At 44.0% G+C, this 22,321-nt stretch overlaps 1 protein-coding gene across 1 annotated transcript in view; it reads right to left on the reverse strand.

The window, feature by feature from the left end:
• srgap1b (SLIT-ROBO Rho GTPase activating protein 1b) overlaps window positions 1–22,321 on the reverse strand; it is a 46,972-nt gene that overhangs the window by 15,229 nt on the left and 9,422 nt on the right. The window contains exons 2-13 of the mRNA XM_033614982.2: window positions 14,462–14,657; window positions 13,669–13,723; window positions 11,134–11,241; window positions 6,467–6,529; window positions 5,937–6,134; window positions 5,690–5,818; window positions 5,382–5,603; window positions 4,990–5,091; window positions 1,281–1,478; window positions 706–790; window positions 570–597; window positions 422–455 (exon numbers count right to left, since the gene is read on the reverse strand). Of these exons, the coding sequence (XP_033470873.1) occupies window positions 422–455; window positions 570–597; window positions 706–790; window positions 1,281–1,478; window positions 4,990–5,091; window positions 5,382–5,603; window positions 5,690–5,818; window positions 5,937–6,134; window positions 6,467–6,529; window positions 11,134–11,241; window positions 13,669–13,723; window positions 14,462–14,657 (1,418 nt within the window). The remainder of the gene's footprint in view (window positions 1–421; window positions 456–569; window positions 598–705; window positions 791–1,280; window positions 1,479–4,989; window positions 5,092–5,381; window positions 5,604–5,689; window positions 5,819–5,936; window positions 6,135–6,466; window positions 6,530–11,133; window positions 11,242–13,668; window positions 13,724–14,461; window positions 14,658–22,321) is intronic.

Consider the following 22,321-nt stretch of genomic DNA (forward strand, 5'->3'; position numbering starts at 1 on the left):
CTGGGCACCACAGTTTTTCACAGTTTTTCACAGTTTTTCCAAACAATCTCTGCAAGTGATGTGAGGACTCTAAAACTTCACCTGAGCCTCCCTCGGCATATGGGTGAGTAGATAATGGCTGAATTTTCATTTTTGGGTGCACTATGCCTTTAAGATGACATTGATAAGAGTACGTAAGAATACTGATAGACACTAGACGAAATGTTTTTGTTCATTTTAACCTGAAAAACATCCAGAGCAGTGTGTGCAGCCTCCTCACAGGCTGCAAGTACAACTTCCACCAATCAGGATCGGTCTTTTTGCAGCCTGTGAGCTTCTAACCTGACTGTAACACTGAGGAGGACATGACGCACGTCCAACACCTGACCGTCAGCAGAAACACACAGAAACAACCTTCAGTCTGAGCGAGGTGAAACTTTACCTGGTGCTTGCTGTGGGAGTTCTTCCGCCCGCGACTGAAACAAACAGAGAGAGTCTCAGTTTCACAGAAACAGGTGAGGTCACACTTCTTCTTGTTATCATGAGGAGAGAATCTGCACTGTGACATGAAACATCACAGGAAGTCATACCTGGTAGTCAGCAGCTCAGCTTTGTATCCTGGAGGAGAAACGCAGAGCCTCTGATTAACGTCTGAGTTATAAAATATGTGGCAAAGAAGCGGTGAGACAGTGTGTGTGTGTGTGTGTGTGTGTGTGTGTGTGTTACCTTCTGCTAAAGCTTTCTTCAGTATGTCATGTTTGGCCTGCAGTTTGGAGATCAGATTACTGCCCTCCAGATACTCACGGAATTTCTACAGATTCAGAAATAAAAACACACGTTTATCCTCTGTCGTCTCCTGCAGCCGCTCAGAGCTGAGTTCAGGGTCAGGCCAGGCTTTATAAATTATTATTAAAAATTTACAATGAGCAGCCATTTTAATATGACGTCGTATTATCGTATACAGAATGAAATTAACTGCAAAAATGTATCTTCTGTTTTTAAAATGGCCGCCGTCCAGCCATGAAACACAACCCCAGCTTCCTCCTGATCCCGCCTCACTAGTTAAATTTAAGACTTTTTAAATATCACCTTAAATTAAATTTAAGACCAAACTTGTGATAGAAACACACACCAACTATACACTGTGTTTTGTGTAGTTGCTGTAAACATGTACATTCATATCTTCTCCTTATTCATAATCTATGTTCTGTATATTCTGGATATCAATATTACATTACTCTGTACATCTGCTTAGAAGCTAAAGACAGAAGCTAAAGATGTTTCCTGTGTAGTTCCCTCACCGTGAAGTAGAAGAGCTCCGTCTCCTGCTGATTGGCTCGCTTCTTGGCCAGACTCGGTTTGTTCAAGTATCCGTCCGACACGCTGGACTTGACCGACTCGGAGGACGGGCTGTGGGTGAAGCTCTGAGAGACGTCGAAGTCCTCCAGCACCGTCATGTCCTGCAGGGTGGTCAGAGTCGCCCCCCAGGTCTTCTTCACCTGCAGAGGGACAGACAAACAGGACTAGGACCAGCTCACATGATTCGTATGTTTTTTTGGTCCCCAGATTCAGCTGCAGAGTGAGCGCTCGTTGCTTTACACTGCTCTCCGGTACAGGCAGCTGTAGACACAGAGTCTGAGCGAGACAGAGGTGTTTTTTAAAGTCTTTGCTCCCTCGCCTTGGTGTCGAGTCACCTTAAAATAGATTCTGTTAGAGGTACAGGTGATTTTAAAACCAGGATTAAGGACCGTCTGACTGCTGAATACACATCGCTCACCAAAACACTGTTGTTGTTCTGTCTGAGATTTTTTCTGCGGGGTTAGTGCAATGTTGTGTTAACGCTAGCGCTGCTGCTCTGTCTCCATACCTGCACAGATGTCACTAAGACATGCTCACATCAGTGGCTGTAGGGGACTGATAACATAACTTTAACTAATTGTATCTACAGTCAATTCAACTGCGTCTCTTCTGTGAGTTTAAATACGGAGCCTTCCAGCATTTACAGGCCTCCACCCTCACCACACCCTCTGCATCTGTTGTGTTGGTGCACCAGACTCAAATCATCCCTCTTACAAAGCTCTATTTTCCTGTGATGAAGAGAGGACGTTGGTTCCTGCAGAGAGAAGAAGAAGAGCATCCTGCACAAGGTCACTCCCAAATAACTCCACCCAAATAGTGCATCCATCACTGAGAGACAGACCTCAGCCGGTCAGGACTGTTTCCTGCTCTCAGAGCTCAGAGCTGCTGCACCACAGTTTATTCTCCACCTTTAAAGAAAGACTGGAGCAACATCTGTGCTCTGCTGAACCTGAATGCAACAACACCAGAATAAATGTCACGACTGCACAAAGCTTCACGGATCAGCACGTATGAATTATCAATCGTTTCAGATGGAGTCTCAGTCTCCTCAGCGTCTGATGAAGTGTGTGTGTGTGTGTGTGTGTACAGTACGTATGCAAAGTGTGTTTGTATTTACAGCAGGATAATGGGTGTAACAGTGTTTTTATTTGTACATGATAATCAGGCTCTGTGTGTGTGTGTGTGTGTGTGTGTGTGTGTGTGTGTGTGAGACGTGCAGATGCAGCTCATTAATCCAGACTCCTTCAGCAGTTTTCTGCCCTTCAGGGCGAGTTAACAGCTGCCCTCTGTGCACACGACACAACAACAACACAACACACACTGCAGCCCGGTCGCCTTCAGATGGCACCAGTTTATTTTTAGAGGTTACACCTGCTCCATTATCGCCCCATTAAAACTGTATAAATTACCATAACTCTGAGCAAAGTTCGGACCTGTCAGATAAACATGTTCGTCTGTAATCAGGGAGGAGCTTGAGTCGGAATATCTCAGCAACTACTGGACCAACAGTCAGAAGAGTTGGTGCAGACGTTAAAGGTTTGAGTGCAGACTGATGTCACACCGTCCACATCTCAGACAGTTTCAGTGATTCAAATAGTTATTAAGCTCATTAGGAGACGTGACTGGAAAACAACTGATTAAAAGGGAACTGTGGTATTTTCTAACCTGGACTCTATTCTCCATGTAGGGCTGGCTGTATACCAGTTCGTACTGAAAACTGGTCTTTATTTTCGTTATGATATGAATTTTTCATATACCGCATTACCGGTGAACAGCCCAAACAACGTCTGGAACGTGCGCAGCGGGAAAGTGTTTCAGCAGGGACCCATTTCACCGCTGCACACCACAGGTGTGCTAGAGCCGGCGAGAGTGAGAGCACAGAGGAAAGTGTAGAGGCGAGAATGGCTGCTGGAGAGAGTCCTGAAAGCAAAGCAACTGCACACGTTGTTGAAGAAGAACACGATGACCCAGAAGAACTCCAAAAAGGAGCCATGTCTGTCGTCTGGAGGTTCTTCGGTTTTAAAAGGTCAGACGTGGAGCAAACAACCATCTACTGCAAATGCTGTTGAGCAAAAGTTGTAGTCGGAGGTGGCAACACAAGCAATTTGCTGCACCACCTTAGCCGTAAGCACGTTTTAGAGTACCAAGAGAGAGAGAGAGAGATCCGCACCCTCCACATCTCCACACTGTACTGATTATGCAAACTTGGTTCAGTAAAAATGTTCTATTTTGACTGCAACCATAATCATTCTTTAACTCTTTACTGCCACCCTACTGGCAACCATACTTTGAAGGGGTCATGCATTTACCTGTGTGTGGACATGAAAAAACATGATACAGTCCTTATGACAGTAAAATGGGCTGTTTAAAGCCGATGTACTGCAGTAACTCTTTTCTTCTTAAAGGAAAATGTGGTTAAGACCACTCCAAAACATCATCAAATACCGTGGACACGATATGATTTTTAAAAATTTGTCATATTGCCCAGCCCTACTCCCACGTCTCTGTGTCTCAGTGACCTCGAACTATGACTACACACTGACTGTATCTGTGGTGTTACCATCTACTGTTAGCTGCTGTTCATGCAGAGTGACCTAGATCAGTATAAAAGTTATTCATTCACACTGATAATGACCAAGTGAAGAAATATTTTAGTGGTTTTAGGGGATGTCCTGGTGAAGCAGTGACTCTGGGACAAAATCAGATACTGGAAACAGCCTTCAACGTGGTGTTGTGATGCTCTGAGTGATAAAATAAAACACGTCTTCACTGTTGTTTCCTCCTTAAAGGGATAGTGCACCCAAAAATGTAAATTCAGCCATTATCTACTCACCCATATGTCGAGGGAGGCTCAGGTGAAGTTTTAGAGTCCTCACATCACTTGCAGAGATCCAAGGGGAGAGGAGGTAGCAACACAACTCCACCTAATGGAGGCTGACGGCGCCCCAGATTCAAACGTCCAAAAACACATCATTGAAACCACAAAATATCTCCATACTGCTCGTCCGTAGTGATCCAAGTGTCCTGAAGCCCCGACATAAAAAGTTGTTTGGAAAAACCTCATTTGAACTCTGTTTTTAGCCTCATTGTAGCCTGTAGCTCTGACTGTTAACTTTTTATGTCGGGGCTTCAGGACACTTGGATCACTACGGACGAGCAGTATGGAGATATTTTGTGGTTTCAATGATGTGTTTTTGGACGTTTGAATCTGGGGCGCCGTCAGCCTCCATTAGGTGGAGTTGTGTTGCTACCTCCTCTCCCCTTGGATCTCTGCAAGTGATGTGAGGACTCTAAAACTTCACCTGAGCCTCCCTCGGCATATGGGTGAGTAGATAATGGCTGAATTTACATTTTTGGGTGCACTGTCCCTTTAAGACTTAAAGCTCATGAACACACTGAAGTCAGAGGAACGTGTTCCCATCAGAGGAGCACCTGAACGCAGCATCACTCTCACCGCAGCCTTGTTTTCATGACTTTAACATGTGGAGAAGTTGAAAGCTTTACAGGCCGATGGGAGGAGTCAGAGCTGCTGAGCTGTGATTGGACAATCTCTGGTCAGGGGGAGGGTCTAACGAACAGCCAGTTATCTTTGAAATATTTTTTCAAGCTCAGCTTCTTTACGATATGTGCTGCAGTATCTGTGTGTCTGACCTCTTCGTTCTCGATCTTCAGAGACGCCAGGCGGGTCTGCAGCTGCGTGAGGCGGAGCGTCAGCTCAGCCTGGACCTGCGGCTGGGAGGCGATCTGGGTCACCTGACAGGAAGTGGAGCGATAACAACAGGATTAAATCAGAAAAAAATTTACTCTTCAGGAAAAACAAAACTCAGACATGTGACCTGATACCTGTACTTTAACTTTAGTGAAGTTTATGTGTCAGAGGAACCTGTGACCCAAAATTAAACTGTGTGTACATCTGTAATAATGATTGAGAACTGGTTTCTGAAGAACTTAAACTTCAGAACAAAATTACAGAGTCTGTGTTTCATACACCGACTGTGTCTGTGTGCAGCATACAGACTGTGAATAAACTATGATGTACTGACTGCGTCTCCCATGTGTGCCTGGAAGCCAAAGCGCTGCGGGGGGCAGAAGGCGGTGGGGTAGAGGCCCAGCAGACGCTGCCTGTCTCGGGCGGGGTCCAGGCCCTCCACGGCCCCCTCCAGCACCTCCAGCCCCGCCCTCCTGGAGGCTTCAAGGCTCAGCTCAGCTGATAGGTAGGTCCTCAGAGCCCGGCTCAGACTGGAGTGGTACCCTAGGTCACAGCACTGACACACACAGAGGACACATGTTGACACACACACACACACCGACCTGTTTGTATCGATGAGAGGAAACAGAAGTGTGTACTCACGTCGATGATATCGGGCAGGTCGTGGATGTAGTATTTAAAGACGGAGGCGTTGGTGGCTTCCAGAGTCAACAGATACTCGTTTCTGGCTTTAAGAGTCTTGAGTTTGTTCTCGGAGTACTTCGCCTTCCTCTGATGAAGAAACAAACAGACTGTGTGTGAGCAGAATCAGAAACAGTTCTCTTTTCATCGTCTGTCACTGACAAAATGTTGATGACAGTATTGAGAAGCCCCTCCCCCTGCCTCTTACCTTCTCCCTCATCTTCTCCATCTTGCGGGCGGCGTTGCGTCTCTGGTGGCGCTCTTCTATCCGCAGGCCGAACACAGGCTCCACCCCTCCGCCCGTCCCCGACACGCCCTTCACACGGCCCTCCTGACGCTCTGCCTCCCGCAGCTTGGTTTCCGCGCTGATCGTCTCCACGTGGTACATGTGATACGTCTTCATCACCTAGGTAACAGGAGCACACAGTAACACAGGAAGTGGAGAACGTTACACTGCAGCTGAATGTTGTTACTCGTCAAGGTTATCAGAGCGATGTGTCTGGGATCAACGTTTGGACAGGAAGCTGACAAAACATCTCTGAGTATCAAACACGTCCTCTTTACTCTGATTCATTCTGTACAAGAAAGAATATTTCAATAATATTTAAACTTTAATTTGATGCTCTGTCTGCGTCTCTTACAGCCTCCGGACAGAAAGAAATGACACATGTCTGATTCTCAGAGACCTGCTGACACACTCCATCATCACTGTTACTGAAGACAGTTTGTTCCACTTACAGTGTAAAGCTCGTTCAGAAGTTTCATCAGGTCTTCCTGAAGCTGGAAGAGGATCTCCTTACTCTGATAGAGGAGTCAAAGACACACAAACATCATCAGCATCACGTTCATACTCTTTTTATGTTTATCTGTATCGTTACTTTTCAGAATAACATTTTGTGTGCATCAGTGGCGTGGCGTCCATTAAAGGCCCCGCCCCCCTCCTGCAATCCCTACTGAGACATACTGAAAGTGTCACTGCTCTTTTTGTACAGTTTTGGTCACAGCCTCTCTGCACCTCCCGACTCTCCTATCTTCAGTGTCATTCTTTTACCAAAAAAAAAAGCAAAAATTTTGCACCGTAGATCCAGTTCTTTTCTGTGTGAGGTGTCAACCAATCAGGGGCCACCAGGAACATCTGAACATATGACACACACACTGCCACTGGGCGGAGAAAACACACCTGTCGTCACACAGACAAACTGCAGGCAGCAGGTTTTTCATCAGTCATCATGTTTCTGTATCAATGTCTGATTTATGAGACAGTAACAACTGAGAGTGACACAAACAAAATTAATTTTTATTAAAATATGTTTATCTCTCTTTTTTAAAATCTGAGTCAGTTAGCACACTCATCCAAGAAGCTTCTGGTGCAGAGTCACAGGCTTTACATTACGTTCAGGTGTGAACTCTTACAGAGTCGCTGAGGTCACCCACATTATCACCCACCTACAATGCAGTCTTGGGATCCCTTCTCAGACAACTTCACAACCATTCACACCTGGACCTATCTGACCCTTAAGGTGCAGACACACCAAACCGACATCAAAGAACTAGCGGCGACGAAAGCCAACTGTTGCGTCGTCTACGTCGCCCTGTGTCAGTTGCATTTGAACACACTACACGGACTACATCCGACGGCCAAGTAGCACGTACGTTCTGCGCCTGCGTGAGAGAGAGCGGAGTGAGAGAGTGGTACATCCTGTCAGCCGAGGGGTTTCCTATCTGTGCAGCCGAGCACCGCAGCACCTCCACGGACTATTACATCCAGACGGTCCCGGTGTTTCCTCCGCAGGCTCCACTTCACTCAGCTGCCTGATAAACCCGCTGCTTCTTCCCACTTTAACCTGAATAACAAACCAGGGCTCGGTGCTCCGCTTGGATCCAAACGGAGAGCCGGGGCTAGCTCAGAGACTAGCGGAGGCTAACTGGCTGTGCTTCCCTCCGGTCATGCTGCGGCTAACGCTCCGCTAGCCGCTCCCAGCTAGCTCCGGTTTGTTATTCAGGTTAAAGTGTGAAGAAGCAGCGGGTCTGCCTGCGACTCTGCACCAGTCAGTCAGAACTGAAAAAGCTTCTTGAATAAGAGGAGAAATGTCTTCAAGAAACTCAAGCCAGTCCAGCTGCCTACGATACAACGTCATTTCTGTGAATTTGGCAGCACATCCAACCAGCCTCACACCCACAGACCACGTGTAACCACACCAGCTCAGGACCTCCACATCCAGTGTCTTCACCTGTGAGATCGTCTGAGAGCAGACACCTGAACAGCAAAAAACGGTTTCAACAACTGAAGAATTTCTTCAATAATTGTCTCAGTGACGCTCGTCATCCTCACCAGAGTCTGGACCTGACAGCAGTTTGTCCTCATAACTGAGCTGTGTTCTAGTAAGGCAGGTTGGATGTACTGCCAAGTTCACAGTTATGTTTGTCTTTTTTTATAAACATTAATTCTTTGATATTTTGGTCTTTATATTGGACAGTTCTTATGACTGAAGACAGGAAACAGGAGGAGAAACAGAGGTATGTCAGCGACGAAGAATCAGACAGCTGTGTGGCACTGACACACTGTATAAAGATACTAATCAGCAGTTGTGTGAATAAACTCAGGTAAATAAAAGCTTCGACCACACACAGAAGAATCGGTGGATCTCTGTGGCGGCTGCTCTCCAACATGGTTTCAGTCTCATGCATTAAACAGCTCCATCAGTGTGTGTGTGTGTGTGTGTGGCAGCGCTGCGCTGCATTAATATTACATTATGCTAAATGACTGTGGAATCCCAGGATGGATGGAGCCCGTTCCCATAGCGCCCGCTGAGGAAAAGATCAGCTGAGCCTGTCGCCATGGCCACGGGGCTGTCGGCGTTGTCATGGCCACCGAGCCGTCTGTCTCGGCCCGGCGTCCCTCCTCAGAGCGGAGTTTGTGATGTGATGGAGGTCTTACTGTTTATAGCTGCTGGCAGCCGCTGCACTTTAGTTAGCATGAATAAAAGACGAGCAGGAAGGGAGATTAATAATGAACGCGCGAGCTAAAGTTAGAGGCGGTTTTCGGCCGTGTGTGTGTGTGTGTGTGTGTGTGTTTAATTTGTTAAAGTGTGAGGCGGCTCGACGGAGCTCAGGGGGAAACTGACTTTACTTTTCATTAAAATCAACTCTGGTTCTGTAAAGTCAGCCAGATGAAGAAACAACAAGCCTGCAGGACACGAGGACGACGACTCCCTGCACGGCACGGTTACTCACATACTGAGATACTTTTACTTTACTCGAGTCACCAGCCACTTTATTAGGTACACCTTGCTGGTACCAGCTTGGACCCCCTTTTTAATTCTTGGTGTCACAGATTCAACAAGGTGCTGGAAACATTCCTCAGAGATTTTGATCCATACTGACATGATGACATCACACAGTTGAGATGATGAGAATCTCCCGTTCCAGCACATCCCAAAGGTGCTCTATTGGACTGTGTCAAGTATCTTAATACTATATAATGACGAAAACTCTGTGTGTGTGTGTGTTCCACGTTTTTCTCCTCACTGACTTGGTCAATCCATGTGAAATTTGGCACAGTGGTAGAGGGTCATGGGAGGATGCCAATGAAGCAATATTACATCAGTTGGCCAAAGGGGGGCGCTATAGCAACCCATTGAAATGTCAAACTTTGAATGGGCATATCTCATGCCCCGTATGTGGTAGAGACATGAAACTTTGCACAGAGATGCCTCTCCTCATGAGGAACACATTTGCCTCAAGAACCCATAACTTCCGCTTATATAGATTTTCCGCCATTTTGAATTTTTTGAAAAACACTTCAAATGGATCTCTTCCTAGGAAGTTTGAGCGATCTGCATGAAACTGGGTGAACATAATCTAGGGACCAATATCTAAAGTTCCCTCTTGGCAAAAGTTGGAAAACTTACTAAAACTGAGCTTCTATAAGGCAATGAATATTGCGGAGGGCGTGGCTCATCACATAAAGGTGTATAACATCTCAAGGGTTTCACCCATCACCACGCAACTGTGTAGGCATATGACCACACATAATCTGAGGGGACCCCTCCATTATTGACCCCATCAAACAAAATGGGGGCGCTAGAGAGCTCATTTCTTATCTAGGCCTAACCGCCATATTGATTTGTACTAAACTTGGTAGATATGTAGAACAGGACGCCTCAAGGTGACTGGAGAAATTTAACTCTAATTGGCAACTGGGTGGCGCTATAACAACAGAAAAATGCTTCAAAATGGCTAAAATGCGACCGATCGCTGTGGCTCCCCCTGTGGACCAATGTTGGTGTTGTTTTCTAATGTTTGGTATGACTAAGTCATGGTATGGTATGCTGTACATAATCACGGAAACTGTCAGTGTGTCATTCTGTCAGTCAGTCATTCTGTCTGTCCCACGTTTTTCTACTCACTGACGTGGTCAATCTATGTGAAACTGCACATAGGCATTGAGGATTGGCATAGGTAGAAGGTGACAAAGCTACCAATGGATATGGGGCAGTTTGGTTTTTAGTTTCTTAATGAAAATAAAGTTTATAGGACGTAACAATGCACAGACGATATTTTTTAAAATAAGTCACAAAAAAAAGATCCTCACATTTATTTCTGTGACCAAAAGCTTTAAACTATAGACTCAATCATAATAAAACACCATCAAAACCATCCACTTCTGATACTTTAAGCACATTTTACGTGTAATACTTTATACAAGATTTTAACGCAGGACTTGTATTAGTAATTAAATATTTTTACAGCGTGGTACTGGAACCATTCCTCACTTCAGTCTCACTGAAAAGAGTATCCGTCTCTGATCTGAGATGAATCCTGCAGCGTGCTGAGATCTCAAAGCAATTATATATCAATAAATAACGACTCATTTTTTCTACATGTAAAGAAAACCTGCAGCATTTATTACATTTTCTTTCCCTCCTCTCTGCGCAGCCAGCGTCCATGCTCGACTTCACAACCCATTAGTGGAGCGACTGCGGCAGATTTAAAGCCCGACACTGAGGGGACTTCGCCTGGAACATTTATAAAGATTTACAGTAAAACGTTTGGTTTATAACGGCTATAAAACATCACCTTAATTATGGTTTATTACTCAGGTCACACGTGTCAGAGGCGTCTTCGTCCTGAGAGTAAGAGCTGCAGACTGACAGGAAGTGGCCCAATCAGAGGATAAAACCCGCCCAGTGGTCATAAAGGTATTGATCTCTGTCTGTGTCTCTCAGCCTCGACATGTGAATCTTTACAAACACAAATCTACAGTTTGATCAGGGATTCAAACAGCTGCTTATTGAAGGTTTTAATCAAACACACTGGAGGACATTTGTTGGGGACTATTTTCAGCAGTGGATTAATTCATGTGGCACTGTAGTGAATTTGTGTGATGATGAAGATGATCTCACCCTCTTCAGCAGGCGAGCAGAGTCCTCGCTGATGTGCGTGAGGCGGCTGATGACGTTGTTCAGGTAGAGGTCACTGAGGGTGGCGTGGTCCTTACTCTCCCTCCTCACCTGCAGGACAGAGACAAGCTGACGATGGAACGTCTCGTGTTTTCAGATTTCTTGTTATAAAAAAGGTCGACAGCACTAACACCAGGGTTCCTACACGTTGTTAAACACTTTTAAGGACTTCCTCTCAGATTCAAGGACCCAACACATCACAGTATGAGACACAGATCAGAGCTCATCACTGCTGACTTGAGGACTTATGAAAGCTGCTTCATCCATGGCGTGAACTTTTATTGATTTGCTGCAGGCTCTGAACTCATAAGCCAGACTTTGTGAATGTCTTTGGTGAACAACGGGTCCTGGAATTTACATTTTACAAGAAGCCCTGTAGGTTAAAGCTCCAGCGTTCAGGATTCAGAGGAATATACTGTCAACAATGGAATAAAAAATAATCAGTGTTTTCTTTAGTGTATAATCAGCTAAAAAAATCAGAATGGTTGTGTTCTGGTTCCCTCAGAATGAGCTGTTTATATCTACACAGGGAGCAGGTCCTCGTCTACAGAGATCACCATGTTGCACTGCCATGTTTCTACAGTAGCCCAGAATGGACAAACCAAACACTGACTCTAGATAGAGACATTTGAGTGTAGCTAGCATCCCCTCTGTGACCAGAGTGTCATTGATCCGTAACATCAAACGTCTTCCTTTTTCCTGCTGTAAATCAGCTGGTCTGTTTGTTTCTGAGAGGACGAGACCTCTGCGGATAATTTGGCTCAAAGTAAAAACCTCCTGAACATCTGGGGCCATATTCACAAACCTCCTGAGAACTCTCTCACGGAGCTCCTAACTTAGTCCAAACATTTTTAGTAGGAGTCTGAGCTTAGGAGTGATTTAGGAAAGTTGTCAGAGCGACTCTGAGCGAGGAGGGGACAGAAACTGTGACCTCAGTGAGGAGGTGTGGTCATCAGAGACACGCCCCTCTGTGAGCCTGTAAGGTGAGGACACCCAGTGGAAATGAAATGAACTGCTGACAGTGAACGTGTTGTCAGTGTTAGTGTGATCACTGCTGATGGAAGGTTGAGACAGACTCAACTCATCACTGCTGTACTGACGCCTTTTTCCATTTTCCTAAATATCAACCACACATATTCTTCCTGCACGATCTGATCTGTAGCGTTTCATTTACTCGCTGTCATCCAGTGTTTGGAGAATATTTCTCTGACCTCTTTGTGTTTCCACCATTTTCTCCTCTGAACTGTCTGCTCCAAACAGTTTTTCACCTGAGGAGCTCTTTTAAGGTCTGAGATGCTCTGAATAACTTTTATCTTGACAAGGACCTAGTCTTAACTTTAAGGGGAAATTCTAAGAAAACAAACTTCACTCAGCTGCCCGATAAACCCGCTGCTTCTTCCCACTTTAACCTGAATAACAAACCAGGGCTCGGTGCTCCGGTTGGATCCAAACGGAGAGCCGGGGCTAGCTCAGAGACTAGCGGAGGCTAACTGGCTGCTTCCCTCCGGTCATGCTGCGGCTAACGCTCCGCTAGCTGCTCCCAGCTAGCTCCGGTTTGTTATTCAGGTTAAAGTGTGAAGAAGCAGCGGGTCTGTGGGGCAGCTGAGTGAAGTGGAGCCTGAGGAGGAAGCACCGGTTAGCCCCGGTTTCACTACAGGCAGATTCACTCACTACAGGGGCGAGGAAATAAAACCTGAACAGCCAATCAGAGTGATCTCTCTCACCAACAAGCTCCGCCGCCGATTCAACATGCTCAATCAGCCGAAAAGCCACTGACGCCGAAGTGCCGACGGTGCGGGACACACCACAAAAACTAGGCCGACAGACGCTCACTGACGGCCCGACTTTGGTCGACGACCGACCGTCGTCTTGGTGTGTCAGGGCCTTAAGAATTGTCTTAGAATTTCGTCACTAGGAGCGACTCTGTGTACCAGGAAGCTTTGTGAAACACTGATCTGTAACATGAAACTGTTTTATTCAGTGTTTTTCCTGGTTTAAATCAGGTGCTCTGTTTGTTTCTGAGAGGAAAAGACCTCTGAGGATAATTCAGCTCCTGAACAATGAACACTGAAGGAATTCTAACCAGGAGAAGTTTCAGCTGGTTGTAATCTGCAGCCCTCATCACTAGATGCCACTAAATCCCCCTAAATCTGACACACTGGACCTTTAATGTGAGCTTTCTTGCTGATATATAACAGCATCAATAAGCATGCATGTGATGGTCGTACTTTCTTGAGACATGTGATGCAAGAAACACATGCAGACAGCAGAACGTTGCTTGAACGTTAAGTGAAAAAAAAAAAAAATGAAAAGAACTTCAGTTTCTATTCTTGCACAAAATCTATAAATTTAAACACTTTCAATGTCTGTTTTTGTCCATTTTCTAAATCTTTCAAGCTCTTGATTTCCCCCTCAAATTCACAAAATTTAAAGGATGAAAAGGATCCATGGGACCCCGGTCAAACACAAACAGCTGACCTGGTTTAACAGCAGGTACCAGCAGTTGACTGGAGACAGCAGGTTCTGATCCTTTCTGAAAGACAGACAGAGACAGATCCTTTAAGTGAAGTAAAAACACACCAGCTTATGTCAACTACACTTCCTGTGTGAACACATACTCTAATGTGAGAAAGACAAAGTTAGCAACTAGCTGTCAAACACAGAAACACACTCATTATTGTGCGAACAGCTTGTTCAACTGTCTCTAAGATGCAAAAAAATCTCTTACTGCTGCTTTAGGTTTGTATCTGTCTTGCAGTGTGGAAGCTAGTTAGCCTAGCATGATAATTACAGCACAGACATCGTCAGCATCAAATATTTATGTAAGCACCAGCAGAGGGCGCCATCACTGCAGAATTTGATTTCTTTATAATTACACTTTGACCAAACAGAAAATATATGCATTGACGTTTTAGTAAAAAAAAAAGACCCTTTTCATTTCAACTGGATTCACACACACACACACACACACACACACACACACACACATTCGTCTACTTCTGTCTTTGTGAGGACACTCACAGACTTCATACATTCCCTCGCCCCTTAACCTAACCATACCTATCACCAAATCACATGCCTAACCCCCTTATGCTAACCTAAACCTGATTCTAACCTGAACCATAAAACCAGGTCCAAACCCTCAAACAGGCCTTTAAAGAAGTGGGGACCAACCAAAATGTCCTCACTTTGTTGGTCCATGATTCAGTCCCCACTATGTAGCAAGTACATGTATGTACTCTCTCACACACACACACACACTCAGTCCTACTTGTATTGCTGATGGTCTTTTGTGCTGCGTGTTTTGGCCATGAACCTCTCGGCGAGCTTCTCCAGGTTCCTGGAATATTCCGTTTCGATCTCCGACTTCTTCCTGAAGAAATCCTGCAGGTCCTGAAGCAGCTGGACCCGCATCTCGGTCTGCTGCTCCAGACAGCGCTGCTGCTCCACCAACTGGGCCCGCACATCTACACACACACACACAGATAGACGTCACTGTAAACTGAACACATAAGACAATGTTTTCATTTGTGGCAGCAAAATAACTGAATATTTATTTTTCATTTCACCTCCACAAAGACGGCAGATCATCTTTTATTGTTTCTATTTAGTTCATCTTGTTGTTGTGTGTTGAAAAACACGACTGCAGACTCTTTTCATGGCAACACAACAATCAGCGGAAGCAGTGCTCCGACTGTTTGGTATTTTCCCGACCTTGAAACTGTCTTTCCTGTCTGTGTGGTGTTTTGGTGTCCAGCACAGAGCGCACGGTGCACAGGCGGGAGCTTCATTCAAATGAGGCAACGCTGAGCGGCCCGTTGGACCTTTGGTGGAAATATTTGACTCTGCACTGAGAATAGATGTTTAAGAACCAAATCTGTTTCATCACTCAGAAATGACCGAACAATCCTTAAAATGATTAATTTAAATCAGCTTTAAAAACAAACATTAAATGTGTTTAAAGCAGGAACGTCTGTGAATATAAAATAATCGGAGTGACTCTTCAGTGTCTGTTTTCTCCAGCTGAAAAGTTTCTACTTTGGTTCATTAAATCTCTGCAGACGTGTGAAGACAGCAGGACACAAACAGTCTGCACACACACACTCACACACACTCTTCACTGTGTTTACCTTCATTAAACCACATGTTAATGACTCCAGGCTGATACACAGTAACCACACACACCTCTACACACACACACACACACACACACACATCAGACGGCTCAGTTTAACTCTATTATTCATGCAGGAGACGTCAGGAGCTCATTAATCCTCTGAGTCGCTGCCTCCTGTCCGACTTTCTTTTTAACTAAAGTGGCCTCTCATGTTTTACTTTGAAATTTATTCTTGAGATGCATCACGATGAAAACGCTGCTGAGTCACGTTACGATATGATGTCATCATTTATGAAGTGAGATACAGCAGAATTAAAATAAATCTCCTCACACTGATGTGGTCATATAAAGAGCTTCAAAACATACAGTATGATGTTTGATGGTGGGTGGGGCTTAGCTGGAGGCAAAACAGTTCTCCACAGACATTAAGACATTAGCTAGCGCTAGCTAACAAGTTGTGTTGTCTTGTTTTAGACGATGGAGGAAGATGATGTGAGTGGTGCGTTCAGAAACACTCATTGTGAGTGTGGGAGCGCACTCTGACACAAACTGGAGCGTTGACAAATTGGGAGCGCTGTCTGAATGTAGCGTTGGGTTATCCAGAGCAGCGCACTCTCAGAGTGGCAGAGCGCACTCTGGACACTCTGTCTGTGGAGACGGAGCAGCAGAGCGCCGAGCGGAGTGAATGTGTGATTAACTTAACCGTTGGTTCATTCATGTAGAAATATAACGCTGCGTTTCTTCCACCAACAGGGCTCTCATTTTAGTGTAGAGCGTCAGACTGAATTTACCAACTGCTCCTCCCCTAGGCCAATAATATTTCACTAAAAACTACACACGTGAACCTCAGGGTGACGATAGAGGAAAAAGTCAGAGTATGACTGATGTCAGCAGGATTCAACCTCTGGGAAAGATGAACCTCTGCACTAAAGTTTATCACAATCCATCCAATAATAGTGAACTGTCACAGTTTGGACCAACAGAGATGGACATGAGTATCCACAGAGTCAGAGGCCTCAAACGTGACATCAGATTTAAAATGTTCCTCACAACCTCTCAAAGTCCAAAGCGACGTCTTATTCAAAGACATTAAATTCACAGTAGAGCTGCGACAATTAATCAATTTGTTGTCACTATTAAATTAATCAAACTAATTTGATCATCAGTTAATCAGTTTGAGTAATTTTAAATAAAGTCAAATTTCTCTGACTCCAGCTTCTTAAATATGAACATCTTTTGGTTTCTTTCCTCCTCTGTAGCTGCGGTTTTGTCTTTAATCAGACTGAAATCATTCTGATCAGAGATTCAAACTGTTCAGATGTAGAGTAAAAAAACTAATCTATCTATATGATGTGCGTTTACATGCCCCAGAATATTTAATCAGAACATCAATCTTGTGACCTGTGCAGAGTCGTTCTGCCCGCTGTGAAGCATCCAGTCTGCTGGAAATAAAACAGAAGAAGTTTTTTCCAACCTTGGTACATAGGTACTAAATACTTAGTAACCTTAGTAACTTAAGTACAATATAGGAACATTAGTGTAATCCAGGTTTCAGTAGCTACAAATTACAGGCGTACCCTAAACACATCACACGCAGACTATCAGTAAATGCAACAATTTACCGATGGTCCCTAAACGTCTCATGAGCAGGCTGCTGGTAGTGATGGATGATTGTTACAACCAGTAACTCCACAGTTCAGCCTGGAGCAACAAGACGACCATTTAAAAACCACAGAAGACACTTAATAATCACAGTGGTGGAGTGTTAGCTGATGAGGTGGGTGTACTACTCGGTAGATGGGTAGGTTACAGAGGAGGAGATGAGTATACCCTTCGATATATTCCAGTGGTTTTTTGGCTGATAGGTGGGTTTACTGTTATCAGAAAGAAAAAGAGGTGAGTGTACCCCGTAAACCTGAGCATACCCTCCACTACACCACTGACCAATCAGAGCACTGACATGTCATGTGCAGCACACCATCACCTAATGTTCCCCTGATGTGGCCATATAAACACAGAGAGAATATATTTATTCGAACCGGAGAGAGACAATCAAATTTAAGGGTTTACGTTTTAATCAGGTGCTAATTTTTCCCATTGAACAGATTATCAAAGGTTTCCACTCTGCTCAGGTCAGTCTCTTCTGATTGAGACATTTTTATTCTGATTATCAGTAGAATATTAAAGTCCATGTAAACACACCTAATGACAACGAGTGAGCTGAGTATCTTTGCGTTGAGGACAAAACAAGACATTCGAGAACATTTTCTTGGGCTTTGGAAACACTGATCGACATTTTCACCATTTTCTGACATTTTATAGAACAAACAGCTCACAGAGAAAATAACTGACAGAAAATATGGTTTTGATCCAATACCAAGTGATACAGGGCCTGAATCAACGCTATCCAATAAACTGACACAATGCTTTTTATTATAAAATCAGCTTCTGTACTTTCATGGAGGGGAGAGCAGTGTGTCAGGACTTATCAGCTGAACAATCAGTCTGTTAAATGAACAGCTGATGACGACCAATAACAGTCTGAAAATGAGGCATTAACGAACACTGAAGCTCTGATTGACTGAAACATTAATTTCACCAGACCAGAGTTCGGCAACCTTTACTATCAAAAGAGCCACCATGGGCCGAAACATTCTTTAAAAATCAGTCTGGAGCTGTACAACATATTTGAGCCTTACAGTGAAGCAGCACAGCCTATTAAATCTGAATTAGCCTGTAAACATTCCTAACAGGTCTAAATGAGTATTTATTAATATGTTTTACTCAACAATTATTTGGTACTTGAACTTTGCAGCGTTGGTGAAAGCGAACAAATTCATCCAACTCCAACTCCTCTATTTTCCTCCGAGACATTTCCCTTTTGGATTAGGAATCAATAACTAGCCTCACTGAGGAGACTCAAGCTCAGCCATCACTAATCAGATTTGGCAACTTTTAGGAACAGGCAGCAGGCCGTAGACGTATGACGCACACAGTTGACGCGATGTTGAAACATGTTTTTGTATTCAGTGTATAGGCTACACATGTATACAGTTGGAAAGTGTAAGAATTACTTTAGGGCTTCAGCAAGGATAAATTAAAATCAAAATGTTAAAAAATTACTGTTATTGATTACCATATAATTTCTGGTCAAAGCCACGAGGAGCCGCAGGAGGTGGCGGCAGGTTACCGACCCCTGCACTGGAACATGTACCCGAATGTTGCTCACCTGAGCCTCTCTGAGCTTATTGTCACTGAACTCCTTTCTGTCTTTCTTGTGTTTTTCCTCTTTCATTAAAACGTCTCTGCTGTAATGTGTCATATTAAATAAGTCAGGATACAGGCCGCCGTGTGCTGCATGTGTGCCGGGCGCAGGTTATTTAAGAAGCAGACAGTACGTGCACAGGATGTGTTCACGACAACGACAAACACAAGCAGGTGCACCGTAGAGGAGAGAAACTGGTCCCTTTTTTGGTACGAATCCTACTGACGCCAGGATTGATTTCAAATGAAACCATAGTATCCATAGTGTCAATATTTAGGTATTGATCCGCCCTACAGATTAATCAACATTGAACATATCATCAGCTGCAGTTTGAGTTCACAGTGACATAAAATAGATCCTTCTCATATCTGAGGCAGGAAACTGAATATTCAGCAGTTTGTTTAATAAATAATGTTTAATTAATGTTTAATTTCCCGTTAATCAGTGAATCAATTAAATCAGCTAATTATCAAGCTCCACCCCTCCTCTTCTTCTTCATCTTCCTCCTCTTCCTCTTCTTCCCCTCACTCTCTTTAATCCGTTATAATCACTGATGAACACGACCCGATTTTCTCAGAGGAGTCACCTTGGACGACATCCTCAGACCGCATTAAAAAAAGCCCACACACATAAACACACTCTATATGCGCACGCACACACACAACCACTCACACACACACTCAGTCAGTCCCACAGTCAGCATGGTAATACTGACTGCACGCTTCACTGATCGAGCTGCTTCAGAGCTGCAGCAGGACGAAGAGAGAGGATACAGAATACACAATAACCACACACACGCACACTGATACACACTCACAACCACACACATACACACACACACACACACACACACACACAGATACACACTGACAAACACAGACAGACACACACCGATCCCCGAGGGGACTCTATCCACTCCACTACCTGTTGTCTTGGCAACCACACACTGCGTGTGAACCATGTGATGAGGAGGGTGAAGACAAGAGCTCGGATCTGCCGCATCGACACACACACACACACACACACTGGACATGCTTCATAGATCTCTATAGAGAAACTGCTGTGGCCTTTGGTCCTCACAAGTCTATAAACTGTGTTACTGTACGTGTGTGTGTGTGTTTGTGTGTGTATTGATTCTTTACTAATTTAAAATGGCTGCCGTTTCACGTCGCTCTCTCTCTCTCTCTCTCACACACACACACACACACAATGAATGTGAAACACTTTCATATAAATGAATGTCTGCTCTGCGTCCCTGAACGCTGTAATAACACATTTCACCCTGAGTGGGGAAAATACTCCCTTCTGATTGGCTGCTGGGTCAAATGGGACGTCCCAAATATGGTGTGAGGCGTCCCGGCGGTCAGAGGTTTAATCACTCGTCTAAATTGGTGTTAAGCCCCTGTTGAGCTGCAAGTAACCATGGCAACACTACTGATGCTCTAGAGGAATAATTCAGGCGACAACCTCTGAGGCTGAAACATGAAGGCAGACCCTGCAGTTCCTCTAATGTCCACTAGAGGCTGGCTCCAACAGTCAGTCAGTCCCCACAGACCAGATTCATAACAACTATACAGAACTGAATTCATGTACAACTCACCTGTTTAAATGTTATTAAGGATTAAAGTTACAAAGTTAACGATGCTAAGGGGGTTTTGCAGCACAACGTTAAGCTGCTTACTCACCAAGGCTACATGGGAGGAGACTGAAGGGTGGGCGTCCTGTCACAGCGGGTTGGGACGATGTTACTAAAGGTAATTGCCTAATGAGCAGCGCCGCTAGCTAGCTTCCACCTCATAAGGCTGGAGTGCAGTGCGGAGCCAGACCTCAGGAACAGCACTGGGCTTTGAAGACAATTTTACATAGTAGCCAAAAAAGGAAGTACACCGTCAGGGTCCGTCATGTGATGCCAGAGGGCCCAAAAGACTTTATCCAATGACTTACATCGTCTGTAAATCACTGGATGCATTTTTCTTTTTTTAGCGTCACAACCACTGTGAAATGGCTCGTTTCACTATCAGGATTTCATTCAGTCTGATAACAGTTGGAAAATCCAGCAGAGCTGCAGAATTAAATCATTTTTTCTCCGTTCACGTTAGCAGAAGGCTAAACAGGAAGTCAGCTGCTTGGCTGTAAAAGTTCGTTAGTGTGCCTTCTCTATGGGCTCCACACTGTGGAAGATCAAGATAATTTCATACATCAAAAATCAGCTTATTTGGCGTCATGCACCACTGAGCAACTTTCTGAACGCTGTGTCTGGTACTCTTTATATATCCACTGTTAGGAGCAGCCGAGGCTAACGTTAGCTAACCAGTGGAGACTGGATGATAGGCAGTGGGCGCCATGTTTTCGTATGTTTATTCAGCTAGTTGACAGCCAACAGAAAATAAATCAAAAGGCAAAACATTAACATCTAAAAATGCTAAATTTAATCACCTCTCAGTGGATAGTGGTTTTAAATGTGGTCCTGAAATTCACTGAGTCTATGGAGCACCAAACTGAAAGGAAAGGATTCTCAAATTCACCTGATTTTAAGGTTTGTTGTTCTGTTTTTCTTTAAGGGTTGAATAATAACATTAATGTATGAATGCTGTGGAATATTTAGAGATCTCTGGTCTCAGTTAACAGAGTTTAATGTGGCAGTCAGTGGAATTTCTTTCACTGTCAGGTTCACTGTGCCAAACATGTAAATCAGATTGTTTCCATAGCAACATTGTTTGAAAGTGCACAAGTTTTACTCCATTTTGACCAAAAATGATGTATGTAGAGTGAGAATTGTGGGCGTGACAGTCTGTCAAAGAGACCAGTTTAAGGAGTTTAAGAAGTTGAGTCCTCCACTCTAGCTCTGATTATTCGTCCCATAGAAACTAATGTAAAAACCTGAGGAAGGCATTTTGACCATGCTCTGAAAAAGTCTGAATTTTCAAAAGCTTACATGGGATTTGACAGTTGAATAAAATCCAGAATATATGAAAGATGGGGAACATTTTAAAGTTTAAATGGAGTTTCTACATGAATGTATGAATGAAGAAAAAGGCTTTGAAAATACTTGAAAAACTTCGGATTTGTGTCACATTTGAACATTCATCCATTCATCTGATCGGAGAAAATTTGCCTGAAAATGGTTTGAAAGACATGAATGATAAAAACAAAAGCATGCATGTCCCAATTGAGCTGAATATTTTAATTTTTGAATGAAATTTCTACGTTGAAAAACGCTTTAAAATTTATCATGGTTTCACGAAGGGTGACGTGTTGGACTGTTGCTCCGCCCAGTCACAGTTGCTAAGACATGATTGGACAATAGCTGTCCTAGGGGGCGGGGTTTAGCAAATGGTCAGCTACCACCACAAATAAATTCTTAATCAATGCTCTTTGTATTACGTTCAAACGTCAGGACATTTAGTCGCTGGGGATCTAACATTTGTCAGTGACTGTCTTAAACATCCAGCTGTGAAAGTACCCAAAATAAGAACAGGCTCTTTTTGTTTCAAGGCGTCTGAATCTCATTTGAGAACTTTAATGTTTAATTTGCTCACATATTGAGTTTTGTGAACATTATCACACTTTATAAACACGTTTTCATTGGTGTAACTCCGTCCCCTGACTGCTTGATGAGGAATAGCTGCTGTATATTAAATCTAATTTCCAGAGAGCTAACGACTGTTGTGGCCCACTCTCCCAAAAGTCAATATGTAACTACAGACCAAATATTCTCAGAGGTGATTTATTTGTGATGTATTTCATCT

This window comes from Epinephelus lanceolatus, chromosome 23 (assembly GCF_041903045.1).
Source record: "Epinephelus lanceolatus isolate andai-2023 chromosome 23, ASM4190304v1, whole genome shotgun sequence".
Lineage (NCBI taxonomy): Eukaryota > Metazoa > Chordata > Actinopteri > Perciformes > Serranidae > Epinephelus > Epinephelus lanceolatus.